The sequence below is a fragment of the Polyodon spathula genome, chromosome 16 (assembly GCF_017654505.1).
Source record: "Polyodon spathula isolate WHYD16114869_AA chromosome 16, ASM1765450v1, whole genome shotgun sequence".
Taxonomy (NCBI): Eukaryota; Metazoa; Chordata; class Actinopteri; order Acipenseriformes; family Polyodontidae; genus Polyodon; species Polyodon spathula.
This window is the reverse complement of record NC_054549.1, coordinates 7,977,809-7,992,645: the sequence shown is the minus strand read 5'-3', so window position 1 is coordinate 7,992,645 and position 14,837 is coordinate 7,977,809. Positions and strand designations below refer to the sequence as shown.

The window sequence follows — 14,837 nt, the reverse complement described above, 5'->3', positions numbered from 1 at the left end:
TTGTTCACACACCCTAGACTTGCCATGGATAAAGGCACCTGCTAAATAAACAACTAATATATTTGCCATGTGGTAAATAATGATAGATCCTGACACAGGATATTACCTGTTTCTTTTTCCACTATATTTCTTTGTCAATAAAAAATGCATCGCCAACTCCTGCTTTACCCCAGAGTGACTATTTTATTAGTAGCACTTTTTTTGTGAAAGCAGTTGTATTCGAAAGGAAAAAAAAGCAAACACCCATTACAATTCTAAAATGATTAAGAGACAACTTAAGACTCTCAAGCTCCTATGTCAAAAAGACTGAGTTATTTATTTCTGGTTTGGTAACTTTATTCCGTGCGTTTTGAGAAATTAGTCCATTGACTGTTGAGGAAGTGACAAGGTCTATGTAAGATGTATAGATGTTTTACAAGTATATCTTGTTTTACAAGCCTCTGTTTATGCATTATCACCCAATCATGCCATTCTTAAAACATTAAAAGCTGATCCAAGTGACATGTGATTTATTCATATATATATAAGAGCACACCATTGTAACCGTCTGGCAGACCCATGACCTCAAAAAAAAATAGTTTTGCCATTAATCATATATGGGATGTGTCCAGGAATACATTTATATGGAACAGCTTTTTGTTGCATTAAGCAATCAAAAATAAAAATGATTGATTAGTAGATCTATCAGATAAGCCCAGATCTTAGAGCAACATCATCATGCATGATTAGACCCCACATGGTCTGTGTCTTAGGTCATCAGGAGACCTTTCCAGCTGATGCCTCTGGACCTTTCGGATAGTAAAGAAGGGGATTAATGTAATTTTCAACCATGGGCAGAGATCATGGAAAGAATAGGGGTGACAATTGATAACCAAAGAAAACCTGGATCAGTCCATCAAAACAGTCTTGCAGTTTCAGTGCCTACAGTTTTGCAGCGTGTCTCCATTTACATGACATTTATCTCTTAAGGGTCTAGCTCCAATGCATAGAGCTGGATCTGCATCCCAGTGAAAAGGGCATTTCATATTACCACTAAACCACCGTGTGAGGGGCTACAGTGGAATATACAATGATTTTGCTGCTGTGTGTTTTATGAAAATGTTTCTTTATTAACATGTGTTTCTGCCTCTCTCTCTCTCTTTCTCCTGCTCTCTGCTAGGTGACAGCGAGGCAGTAGATAACATGTACGAGACAGACCCAGACCTCCCCGCTGGAGAGAGTGCAGAGGAGGAGACCGAGGACGGCATCATGTCGCCCATCCCGGTGGGACCCCCTTCTCCACTCCCCAACAGCGAGGACTTCACGCCCAAGGAGGGCTCGCCTTACGAGGCTCCTGTCTACATTACTGATGACATTCCCATTCCCGCAGACCTGGAACTCCGAGAGTCATCCATCCCTGGAGCAGGTTTAGGGATATGGGTCAAAAATAGGATTGAACTGGGGGAAAGATTTGGACCTTACACTGGAATGCAGAATACTGCAGTGAAAGACCCTAGTTTTGGATGGGAGGTAAGTGATTTTTGATGTGTCTTTGTGGATCTACAACAGTAGCCACATACCATGAATGACCAAAAAGATAGAATTCCCCATACAGAATACAATACAATAAAATGTGCTTTCCATTGGTACAGCATGCTGCTCTCTGATGCTGTCCACTGACATTTGGATGCACAGAATCAAATCGAGGATCTACAAGCTTTACTAAACCACTTTTTCCAGTCATATAATGAATTCAGACTAGTGGACTAGGATTGAGTTTGGTTCACATTAGGTGCATTCAGATTTCCATTTGAATGGCTTAGTGTGCCTATATAGCGGTGTGCACATTTATTAGATCACTCCATTGCCTCTGTTGTTTTGATTTGTTGTTCATATGAAGTCAAACCACTGGAACTGAAAATCTTGAAATGTGTAAAATAGGCAAATTAGTGATTGTTTAATTTAATTGATGATTTTAATAGGCCACACATGTGATTAATTTAAAATAGTAAGAGAAAAAGAACAGAGAGCCACAAATGATAAAATGCATGAGACTTTTTAGAAGTTGTTTAAGATGCCTAATTAAAGCACAATGTGGTTTAACATTTTCACACACAAGGGCTTATTGTTTCCATGTCGCCAGTTAATGACCGAAAGTTGTCCCCCTCAGATGTTTTCATGCAGGTAGATATATAAAGGATATAAATGACCAATCTTGAGGTCTTCTAATACATTTGCACACTACTGTATATCTGCTAACTGTCCTAGTCTCAGAGTGCCGTGCTTAAATGTGTTTGGATTGTGCTTTAGTGATGCTGAATATTGTATAAAGTGGACAGTTTCCAGCCCTTTCAACTCAGAGCTCCAGTTCATAACTGTTTTGGGGGGGGGGGGGGGCGACACAGTAAAATTAGTAGTCTGCTGTTTGGTTCCGTGCCAAGGAGAAATTTCCTTTGTAAAGTTCATATTATGACTAGACTTTCAAAACACTTGGGCCTTTGCTCCTACAATACTGTTAGAACTGCAAGAAATGGAGCCCACCACAAGTAGGAAGCAATGTGGCTTATAATCCTGGCAACTCTTTACCACAGACTGTCAAATACATTTTCAAAATACAGGTACACTGTCATTACCACTGACTGATTTTTACTACATGCGCTTACTGCAGCACGCACTTCTGTGTTTGTGAGGACGGAACTCCATCAATATATTATATCAATCACCTAAACACGTCTTACAAAATGTACCCTAGTAAAAGCACAGCACAATGTAATAAAGCACACTGAAAGCACAGTAAAGCATAGGGAAGCCTTTTTAAGCATAGTGAGGTATGGCAAAGCATGCTTGTAAGCCAAGGTAAACTATGGTAAATACGTAGTGTAACCATGGGAAACGCATACAAAAACACCATGGTAAACGTTTCTAAGGGCAGTGGCTGTATTTAGATTAGGCCCGCTTGCTTGAGTTCCTAGTTCTTACAAGCTTGGTTTAGGACCGCGGTAAGTTGGAGTAGTATTCAATACAGAGACCTGCCACAAGAACTCTGGCTGGTGGAGAAACATCCTGTCTGCTGTTTTCAGTAAGCCTTTAGGGCCCGCAGTCTTATTAAGGATAGTGAAAATAGCTGACCATCAATAGATATCACTGGGTTCCCCTAGGAAACTAAAAACAGGGAATACGTCACCTTACTGCCTCTGGTGTTCAAATAGACAGCTCTGAAATGAACCTTGTCTAAAAAAAACATCAAGTCAAATATGTGATATTACTGCAAGCTGTCATGGATTAAGAAAACAGTAGAGTGCCATTATCATCAACAACTGAAGTCTTAATCTTTGAAAATAATAGCCCCATTTTTTCGTATGCCTCAGTGTCAATGATTTCCAGACACGTTCACCCAGAATCGCACAGCAATCCACAACTGCAGTGAGCTGTAAAGGGTCGGCTTTTGAACATAGATTTTGTAAATAATTTGGATTCAATTGTATTGCCTGGTGGCAAAGATACGAGAAAAAGAAACCCCTTAAGACCACCTCAAGACCATCCCTTGTCATGGGCCACTGTACTGGGAATAAAGTGCCATCTGTACTCCCTGTACAAGGCCATCTGTCTGTAATAATCTAATGAGTCCGTGTGCAGTACGGTGTGTATGTTTCCCAAGTTAAATCACCAAATGACTTACCGATTTCCTCCAAATTAACAACACTGCTTGCAATTCAAACATGGAACCATCAGCCAATGCCAGTAACCAGTCTTTTCTTTTTTTTTTAATGAGGAATCAGGTAGGGGAAGCAGGCATTTGTCTGCCCCAAGGCAGCGGCAAGCGGAAGGTGTTAAGTTAGATTCATTTCAGTGAGACGGACAGCTCAATCTAGGAGATGCTTAGCTGGAGGCCACATCCATTCACCCTCTTACACCCTGCTCTGCCGTGAATGCAGTACAACTCAAATCATCTATTTAAAACCCATTACACTCCCTTTATCATAACATAATGTAACATTCACATCCCAGCAGCCGATTTCAATCAGGGCGCCACTTTAACCCCCCCTTCCTGGTGCTCCGTGAAGATCATTCCATAACCCCCATGTCAGCTCAGGGACTTGAACGAATGATGTACCATTATAAGAGGTGTGATCCATATGGATAACGCATTGGCTTGATCAAGAACATACAAAAGCTCCTTACAACCACATGAAGTAAATGCTGTCACCTCAGTAGCCCTTGAATTGAGAGTTTGTGGGTTAGATCCTCATCTGGGGCTGACTCTGCCCCTCTGCTATAATAGTTAGTGCTCTGGGGAACACCGAACCCATGATATGTTTTCAATGCGTCTTTAATTATTACACATTAATCTTACGAAACATAGAAGTAAACAAATTGAGAGTGCTGAAGAGATCTGAATAATATTGCTGTACAGTCCAAGCTTTGACAAGTTTTTTTTTGTTTTTTTTTCTCCTTATGCTAGTTGTTAGGTAGACTATCCAAGTGTTTCAATCTATTAAGATCACACTTGGAATGAGTTTGATACTCATGCAAAACCAACACACTGATACATTTCACCCAACTGCCCAGGACTGAAAGTTAGGTCAGTATTGTTCACTTGTATTGACTTAGTGGGGAAGATGGAATAGTATAAGAAAGAACCAATGATATCTTGTCTCCTGTGCAAACGCATTGACCAAAGGAGCAGCTACACCTATAGGCCAACCTAGCAGAGATATCTCCCATGATCCAACAGCTTAAGACACAGAAGCTATTTCAACAAGGCAGGATTGGACAAGCACACTTACTATCTTCTCATTCAATGGCTGTGGGGTCGTCAACTGCACTGCTGAGTAATGAAGTGACTCTTAAGTGGATGTTAAATATTAACTGGGTGTTTCTTTTATAAAGATTAACGGAGCCAAATGAGTCCACTCACACCTGATTCGCTTGCCTAAGAGAGCTATGAAAAGATTATCAGTTTCAGTTGAAATGCTTTTAATCAGCAAAGCATCTTTACTTTTCAGGTTGTGATTTCGCTGAGTGTCACGGAATGGGGATGTGATTCATAGAACTCCAGTCTGTGAAAAGCAAAGGTGTGGGCAGCCGCAAACGGACAATCGTTGCCTCACCTGATCAATACTGATATGTGCCCATTAGTTCTGATTCGGATGGTAGGATACAATCAATTATCATGTGGTCATATCTCCAGACCGACCTGTTCGGTGAAATGTGATATAATGAAAGCAGGTGTTACTGGAAAGGATTCCAGCGAAGGGCAAAGTCCGGGTTTGATAACAAGAGGATGAACATATTGATCCCGCGGAGCGTCTGAACAATTGAAACTCTTGTGAGATCACATGCCTGCCATTGATTCTGTGCTACTGATTGATCACGCCACTACCACGCTGTCCACTCCACTGCATGCTGCAGAGTGAAACAATGCTTGTGATTTTATATCTAATTTTTGTTTGCCTTGATGTGGTATGTGTTAACAACCAAGGGAAACAAATCTGCCACTTTGCTCCCTGAGGACTGAATGGAAATATTGAGGTTCCAGTAGACAGGGTTTCCAAGACCAAGCTCCAGCACTTATTTATTGTCTATTAAAATGCATTCAGTATATGCATAACATTTTTACATTGCACAGAATGGGACTTGATGGTTAGAATAATGTTACATTTGCGATATACTTGATGGAGATTTTGAAATACTAACATATGATGCCACATGGTGGTTGAACGCTGTCGGTGCAGATCAATGCGTTTTCACACCTTCTACAACACTCCTGTAAAAATCTCTTGAATTTTAAGTTGAATAACTACATTGTATGCAAAGGTAAAAGTATGACTAGTGCTCTACAAATTCCAGCAATCAAGTGATGACAAGACACGTCAAGGTTCAGCTGAAATGATAAAATTGTTATTTTAATTAAGCGCTCGTCCTGCTTATCCATAATCGCTTATCCAATGGGTAAGGAGGTGTCACCTTGAAATGACTTTGCTTTGACACAAAGTTTCTATGTACTTTACTTTTCTGCATTACTCATCTGATCAAAAGGCTGGAATTTCTATTATTTACCGTCCTATTGACTTTGTGATTTGTACTATTTTAGTCATTTCTTTCAGTCTACAGGGCAGAGTTCTCTCTCCATGGTGCTCCTCATATTTCTGCAGCATTCCTTTGTCCCCGGGTCTCCTGGCCTGACAGCTACATTTCATACCAGCGGTGCAGCTTTGTTTGTCCTCTCAACTAACGTCCTCAAACACGGACTCCACCCTGACACTATCTATCTTTACCTGGTGTTTCACCTCCTCTGTTTACTCCCCTTTGTGTCACATCACTTAGCCACGGAACATGTGCCAAGACACCACTTAATGAGTGCAGTTCACAACTTGTCTCGTCTGTTTGCCTTTAAATTCAGTTATCTCGCGGTAGGTACAGGCTTGTGTGCGGGGTGATAAAAAAAAAAAAAGCTTTATTTAATGAGGACATTTCCTTTGGCTGATTTGTTTGTAACAGTTTCTTAGTAAGTTTTCTGTCATATGTCTTAATACATTAACAATTCAGCTTAGTATTGGAACAAAAGATTTGTTATATTTCCTTTGAGAGGACCAGCGGGTGACACCCCTGTAACCTGTGTCTTGCCTTCATGAACCAGTGATTAGCATATTAGAAAGTTCTGCTCAATACACGGTTTAAACGTTCATTTTCAAGACTGAAGAAATGACCTTCTCCATTACTGACTGCAGGAGCAGTGTCCCACTCTGAAGGGAAGTGAATGCCCAATGCAATAGTTCTGTCTTCTTTTCCAAAAATCCGTTACCAGCTTAATAATGGATGTTGTCATTTGGTATTATTAATACTGTAAATAGAACAGCGACAAAACAAAAGCAAACAATATGTAGAGAGATTTAAAGGTGATGCAATATGTGGAGCTAATCATTAAACAGCAGTTTGATGGGTTTACTGTCATCGGCCCTGTGAATAATTGACCTTGAAAAATGTTATTGAATGCCACCGGCAGAATACAGTGCATGCTTTGATCTGCCATATATCATGCTGTTCAGCTCAATTCCATCTACCCATTGATGGAAAAGACTTCTGAGAATATTTACCTTTTTTTTTTTTTTTTTTTTTGTTACTGCTTTAGAAAAAAGAAGGTTTCTAAACCTAATGTTTAATTTGGTCATGAACTTTGCCACCACATTTTATAAAGAGCCTACCAACAAAATTACTAAACAGTGCTTAAAAAAAAAAAAAAAAAAAAAAAAAGAAAAAAAATGTTTCTGGTATAATACTTTCACTTTATTCCTGGACTATAATTTCCATTTACTATATTTAAGTTTAGAACATGCTATTAGCTAATTTAATCCAATTTTCTCTGCTTCCAGGGTGCTCTAGGGGAACAGATTACACCTAATATTAAACATATGGCCTTGGTTGCTCATGTTGTAAGAGCTATTTATGGTAAATATATTTTCTTCACTGTTCAACAGTCATATTTGCTTACCATAAAAACAGCCACTGAATTAGAGAGGGGAGAAGCGAGTGCTCACCAGCATACTTGTAAAACGTCAGGATTAATTCCTGGGTGGATATCGTTTAAGTACCTTGATCAGTTATTAAATTAAACGCTTGTTTATTTAACTAAAAATGAGAGGAACATTCTCTTCATCACAGACCACTGCTGAGATTAAATTATCCCAGATTCTCAGTCATCTGTGACTGTCCAAACAAGCCATTTCCAGTTAAATGATAAATCCAGTATATTTATTAAATCATATTATTCATCCTTTTTGTGGGCCCTTGCAGCTGCATGTATCTAATGACAGTCAGCAGGCACAGCATTGCCATCAGATAAAAAGGTCTGCACAGTGGTAGGATCTAAAGGGTTAACCCCCAATATAAAAATAATATTTGTAAGCGTGATCATCTCACTAAGTAAACATGATCTCACAAAGATAAAAATCTTAGACATCTCTTATTGAACCCAATATCTCATGCATTACATCTACATGGGCAGCATTTATACTTCTTAAGAGAAAAACGATTTATAAGTTATATTCAGCATCTGACTTGATAGGGCACATAAAACATTTTGTGTGGCACATAAAAATATATATATATTTAGTTCAACAACTGGGCATGGAACCCTTCTACCACCTACCCACAATCTAATTTTCGTCTTGCCATTTGTAATAGAACGCATCAGGCACGGGGTGTCAAATAAATCAACAGCATGTTTGTGCTTTTCCTGCCCTTGGGGTCGGGAATACAATGATATTGCTCATTGGCAGAGTAAATCATGACATTTGTCATAGTGTTTATCCTGCTAATTAAGTGATGGCTATGCATGGCAACGTATGTGGGTGTGGGGGTGTGGGGGGTGGAGATGAGGGTGGGGATGGGGGTGTGGAAGGTGGAGATGAGGGTGTGGGGGATGGGTGATTGTCAGTGGGTCTCTCCACCTGCTCACAGAAAACCAGTGAAAAGGCCGGGGCAGTGCTAAGAAGTTAAAAAGGTTTGTTAGCTCATCTCGTTATAGTACCCACGTTTCAGTACATTTAAACAAAACATGGCAAGATACTAATTAAAACCCCATAGTTAGCAAATATACAGTCCTTTGGGCGCATTCTTCAAGAAAGCCCTAGTAATAGGTACAATTTATACTTAGAATAATTTCAATGATTGTGTGTAACAATTCAGAGTTATTTGTAAAACAACACAGTAATGGTTCTGTATTCCATTTGAATTTAATTAGATTCATGTTTCATACTGGACTTCCTTAATAAACCACTATCACTTTCTGTGTTTTTGTTTTAGTGTTCTACTTTTGTATTGTATATTTTGATCATTATATATATATATAATATATATATATATATATATATATATATATATATATATATATATATATATATATATATATATATATAAATCCTGCTTGCTTTGCTGGTTTGTTCTTTTAATACTACACAAGCCTGTTGTTTTTAGCTCTGTATCCACTTCAGAATTCATTCACCTTGACAAAATATCCATCTGGTTGAATTGTGAGTTTTGTTTCTGCGCTTCCTGCTCTTCAAAGCTCTCTGCGTTTAAAGTAAAGAGATAACCACGGTCCCATCGACACGCTGCTGAGTGGGCTCTGGTTAGTTTAATTGAATTCCAGTTTGCTGGCTGGTTATCCTGGCTGATTTAATGTGTGTACATTGATCGAAAGGGTGAGCAATGAAGAGACGGCAGGAATTAAACAGCAGTCACCCTCCTCAGAGCAAAATCAACTTGAACACACTTCAGCGCGGCTCCACCGGCTCATTGCACAATGCAGTGGCTCTTCCATTAATCCTTTTGCTATGATAAATATTGCTGCAAAACTGTAAAACAGACAGATAGGGCTGTGTTGCAATAAAAAGAAGAGAGGAAAAAAAGACAGACAAAAGGGTAAGGCACGATAAGTTCAGATGTAGATATCGGCACAGTGATGAAAGTTTTACAGTCGGTGTAGAACGCAGGGGGCTGGGGGCTTCAAGGGAGAATTCAGGGTCTTACTGAATTTGTTAGAAAAAAAAAACTGTTAATGTTAAAGCTGGTCTGTGGTGAAATACCACTGATATGCCATCATTTTTTGTTTTTTCTAAATGATTGATACAGAAATAACTATGGGGTAAGCAAAAGGCTATATACACTGGCTCAGACTAATGGAGGGAACTTTTTTTGGCTCAGTGGTAGAGACCCCCGGACCCCTGTTCAAAACCCTTGATCTCTACAATCCTGTCAAGCCTGCAGCTGTTTCAGATGATGTAACAAATGATGAGTTGTTTTAAGACAAACCCTTCTGGGAATAAGGGAGACTATCATGCATTTCTTCCTTGCCCAAAAGAACTTTAGATTTTGTACGAAATGCCAAGTGATCGGTTTACACAGAATCAGACTTCATTAATTCTGTCATGTCTAGAGAAACAGCTGCATGTAGAGTTTCTCTATAGGATAATGGCCTCAATGGTAAGCAGTTAACCTATTTTAAGTCTCTGGTTCAATGATCTATCACTATTGATAACCTTCAGCTTTTCAATCGTTATTGCTTCACTGGCTGTCTCATGTTTTTATCTTACAAACAATGCAAAATAGATCACTGCGACTCCTGCATCGTTATTTTTTATGTGTTGACTCAGTTCATTAATGAAGTTTGTAGGTACCTGTGTGCCCCAAAAAAACATGATTTACAAAAGCTTTTTAAGTAATGCAGCATTTGGTTTTCCGCTATTTGGGCAATAGAAAGAGACAACATATCTCTGTATGCGGACATGGAACACAGAGGGATGGCATGGCCTGCGTTACACACATTTACACCAAAAATATTCACAACTTCACAAGGTTAAACTTCTCAAAGCAAGCCAATCAGGCAGTCGGCTGGTGCATACACCACTGTGCTGATAGTTCACTGATGTTTCTTACGCGTTTTACCATGCACCTTACACCAAACAGGTACAGGCTGTGTGTCCAAGGCTGGGCAATAACCTAATAGCTCCAAGGTGAATGCCGCACATCCACTGCATCTGCGCAGAGCCAAGCCTTGGGAAGCAAGGAACAGCAGGGAGAGTCTGAGGCTAGAGGAGCTTCTGTTGAACCCCCCCTCCTCAGTGCCACAGTGCCTGCACCTGGACTCGCAGCTCAACAATGGTGCAAAGTCAGCTGGCTTCTGATTCTTCCCTCCCCGTAGCGGGTGGCATCTATTCACACCATTAACCGAGTAGTGAGACCACCCCCCACCCCACCCCACCCCACTCCCAAGCCCTGCCCTGCCATCCGTGAGCCGCAGACATGATGGATCACTCGGGCGACTTTAGAGCCCAAGCTAAGGGGCTGAGCTGGGGGCTACAGACTCGTGACCTTCCCTTGCAAACAGCCGACGCCACCTGCAGTATGGGCTGAAGGGCGAGACGTGTAGGGCTCAAGAAATGTCTTTGCTTTTTCTTTTTCTTTTTGTTCAGCATTCTCATTAGTTCAGATTTAGGGCCCATAAAGAGATGAAGTCCTCAAAGTAAAGGAAGCGAATTGTACGCCTTTTTTTTTTTTTTTGCTCGGAAAACCTTTCTGGCTCCTATATGGCTTACTCATAGTATTCCTGCAATCCTATTTGATTGAGTGTTTTGAGATCTACGCAGCATAAGGAAGTTAGACCAAGAACACTGCAGAAGAAAAGTTTGCTTGCCTGAAAAAGTAAAAACTAAAACAACTTCCTAACTTTTTTTTTTATCCTTTTTCTGAGCATTTCACCTTTTGAATAGAGTTTTCAGGTTGGCTCAATAGTTAGCTTAAACACTTGCTCTACCCATGCAACACACTCTAGTTAGCTATTTATTAACAAATCATCTAGTTTTCGTCAACTAGTTAGTCTTCCTGGGTTAGACTATAATTTAATGACATCTGAAACCAAGATTGATGGTTACATGGTGGAAATTCAAAATTTCTGAATAATGTAATCATTTTAAAATGAATGTCATATTTTTTTTCATAAGCCTCCTCAGCCCTATCCCTATCCATATACAAGGTGGTAAACCACTATTTTGTATTTTGCATTAGTTGTGGCAGTTTGATTTTGATTTGTCTGTCTTCAGTGAAAATTTCACACAATAGATAATCTCTAAAAGATTGTTCCCATGTTAGCGTCAAACACAAACCATTCTGCATTCCGTCGCGCTGAAACAAAACCTTGTTATGATTTCTATGAAAAGCTTCAACTGAAAGCTGAAAGCATTTTGACATGAATCACTTTGGCGACATATTTAGCCTTTTATGTATGGTTGTCTTACATAAATAAAAAAAATTCTAGAAATAAACATAGACATGAGCTGGTGATATGGACAAAGAGATGTCAAACGTACAGCTTTTACTTTTTAACAATTGCCAACAATGTTTATACATGTTTGGCTTCCTGCCCAATTGTACTTTTTTTTTAATAAATACTTTTTTTTTTTTGTACAACTGTAGCTGACAAAATCAACAGATTAAGAAGCATTTGGTTTTTATATTGTTATTAGTAGTAATGGAGAAGCGCATGTATAAAATTTCTCATTTCTCCAATGAAACCATTCCAGCTTTATAATTTAACAATTTTGATAATGACTACCTACTTTAGTGGACAGTGTTTGGAGGGAGATGGTTGATAATCCCATTAAAATATATTGGTATTGGCTAAGACTGGATTTGAAGGGGTGGCTTTAAAGTAACAGGTTGCATATTTCAACTAACAAAAAAATGAGTCTCTGGCCAAAAAAGGAAGTCATTCTCCTCCTCCTCCTCCTCCCTGCTATTTGGATCACAGTGATGCTAATTTTACCTTATCAGTGCAGTAATTTAGCAAGCACAGCTTGGGTTTCTGTCAGTTAGACCTGGACTATTGTCCAGCGCAGCTGCGGTTGAGATAAACCCTCACTAGGAACAAAGTCTGACTGACCTTTACAACCAAAATCTCACTTGCTTCCCTCCAAACTAATTTATCAGGCTTTCGGCCTAGCCGCACAGCAGAGGCCTGAAAGAACATTACGGAGAGGGTGAGTGAGCAAGAGAGGGACAGAAGAGAGGGATTAAGATGACTAACTGGTCCCTCCTGTTTTTCAACTTGCACTTAAAAGTATTTATTGGAAACGGAGATAGCAGCTAAGCATAAACTGAATTATCACACTGTATTTCTGTGATGAACCATGAAACTGACAGACAAGTGAGATATGTCCACCAGTTCCACACCTGTTACAGTATCCATATACTATAATACTATATACTATATATCCATATACTATACTACTAGTATCCATATACTATACTACTATATACTATACTATCAACTTGGAAATCCGAGCTATATTTTATCTGTACCTACAAGATCTGGCTGTTTTAGAATACAGGGTTTTGAAATTGCCGAAAGGTTCAGGTGTATAAGTATAATTTAGGACTTTTTTATGAAAGAAAGGGACCTCTACACAAAATGTGGAAGCCAGGAGGTTGTGATGTAAGCTATTGACTCACTGACCTTTTAGGAAGCTACTTGACCCTCTTTGTTATTCAGTCCCGTCCTGGCTGTAAACTACATACAAGCAGAACTCTCCCATGATAAAAAACACGATTGCTGTATTTCAGTAATGCTGGACCAGTACAATAATTCTAAGTAATTACGATATTGTATTTCATAGTGATATTTGATGGGGGAGGAGGAATCAGCTGCAGATATAAATACCACGGAGATCATTTAAAAAATACACGTTGTGTGCCATCACCATGTAGGGGCTTTCTATTAACCCATAAAGTGCCCATTTAAAGACTACTTTGCATTGGCATCTACCTGTTATTTAAATTTTCTTTTGAACTATGTATTGTTATGATAAATGCAGCTTTTTAAATAAAAAAGTATTTGGTACTTTGTGGGTTAAAGCAGGTACAGGTAAAACTTTCCAGCAAAAAAAGTTATTTAATCCACTGTCACCATGTACAATAAATGAAGAGAGCTTTGGGTTTGCACATGAAAAAAAAAATTAAAACCCTGCTTGTCTAATCAAGCATGTTTATCACGTTAGTGATTCAGGTGCATTGACAGGCAAGTGTTGGGGAGATTGGGCTGCCTCTTTTGAGAGGGGGGTGGCGGGGCTCAGAAGTAGCAGAAACTCATTGAAACTTCTATGATGCACTCTGTCATCCTTCAGCTTGATGGGCACTTAAAAATGGAAATCCAAAATACCACTGTCTGTCAATCTCTTGATGACAATCCGGTGGAGAGGACAGGAGCGGGATGGGAATGCGGCAGCTCAAGTGGCCGCGAGTGAAGACCCCCACTCCAGGCTTGTCAGCTCGCCCTTGAGCCTGCCCGATGGCTGGGGTTCCCAGGGAGATGAGAGTCTGGGAGGAACACAGGGGGATTAACTTTTCACATGGCTCTGAGTCTGTGCCTGAAAAGACCTGACAACCAAACCGCTATATTAAAGAAAAAAAAAAAAAAAAAAAACATGTTTGCATGACATTTCAGAGAGAGGATTTGGGAGATGGAGTGTCACATATATAAAAAAAAAGCCATCCGCATTTATGCATGATCAGATTGTTTGCCCCCCCCCCCAGTTGGGAGGAGACTAGGAACACGGCTTTCACTCCACAGACATTTAAATGTTGATTGTCGCTACTATCTTTACAAGACCCTAGTTCTCAGCATTGTTTTACAGTGAATTACAACTGCATTAAAAACACAAAAGCAAAGATTCTGCATGTGAACCACTTTAGATTCAACTATCATGAAGTTTACTAGCACATTGTAGGGTCAAGCAAACGATAGGTTGAACTAGATCTCAACATAGCAGCTTCCATGCAGAATGATCGTTGTCTCTGGCCCTCTGCAGTCATTGTTGGATTCGAAAATTGGGCAGTGCAAAACAGCAACCACATATTTTTATAAAACCCAAGTGAATACCAGTTTCCTGTGGGTCCTTTCTATATTGACTGAGGTGCTATCTTTCACACATGCAAATAGCCTGAAACCAGTGTGGTAATTTAGACACACATCTGTATCTACACTTAGTCTGGCTAAGGATCTCAACCAAAACGGCTTTAGATAAAGCAAAAAAGTGGGCCAAGGGATTTGACTTGGTCTCTGGTATCATGGTTTGAAAAAAGCTTGGCTACTCACTCACTGCCTGACCCTACACTTGCCCTCCTTGTGCCACTGTTAAACTTGGTTCAGGACCCCACTGAATGCCAATCTCACTTGAGTTATTAACTGGAACTGTTAAGCACCAACCTGTTTTGTAATGTGTATATTGCATATCTGAATCTAGGGTAATGAGCGTGAAATAATGATAGAGGCTTGTGTTATATATGTGGGATTTAGTACGAAT

At 39.6% G+C, this 14,837-nt stretch overlaps 1 protein-coding gene across 3 annotated transcripts in view; it reads left to right on the top strand.

Moving 5' to 3' along the window:
- LOC121328269 (histone-lysine N-methyltransferase PRDM16-like) overlaps window positions 1–14,837 on the top strand; it is a 183,685-nt gene that overhangs the window by 59,500 nt on the left and 109,348 nt on the right. For all 3 annotated transcript variants that reach the window (XM_041272859.1, XM_041272858.1, XM_041272860.1), the window contains exon 2: window positions 1,160–1,509. In XM_041272859.1, coding sequence (XP_041128793.1) covers window positions 1,160–1,509 — 350 coding nt within the window. The remainder of the gene's footprint in view (window positions 1–1,159; window positions 1,510–14,837) is intronic.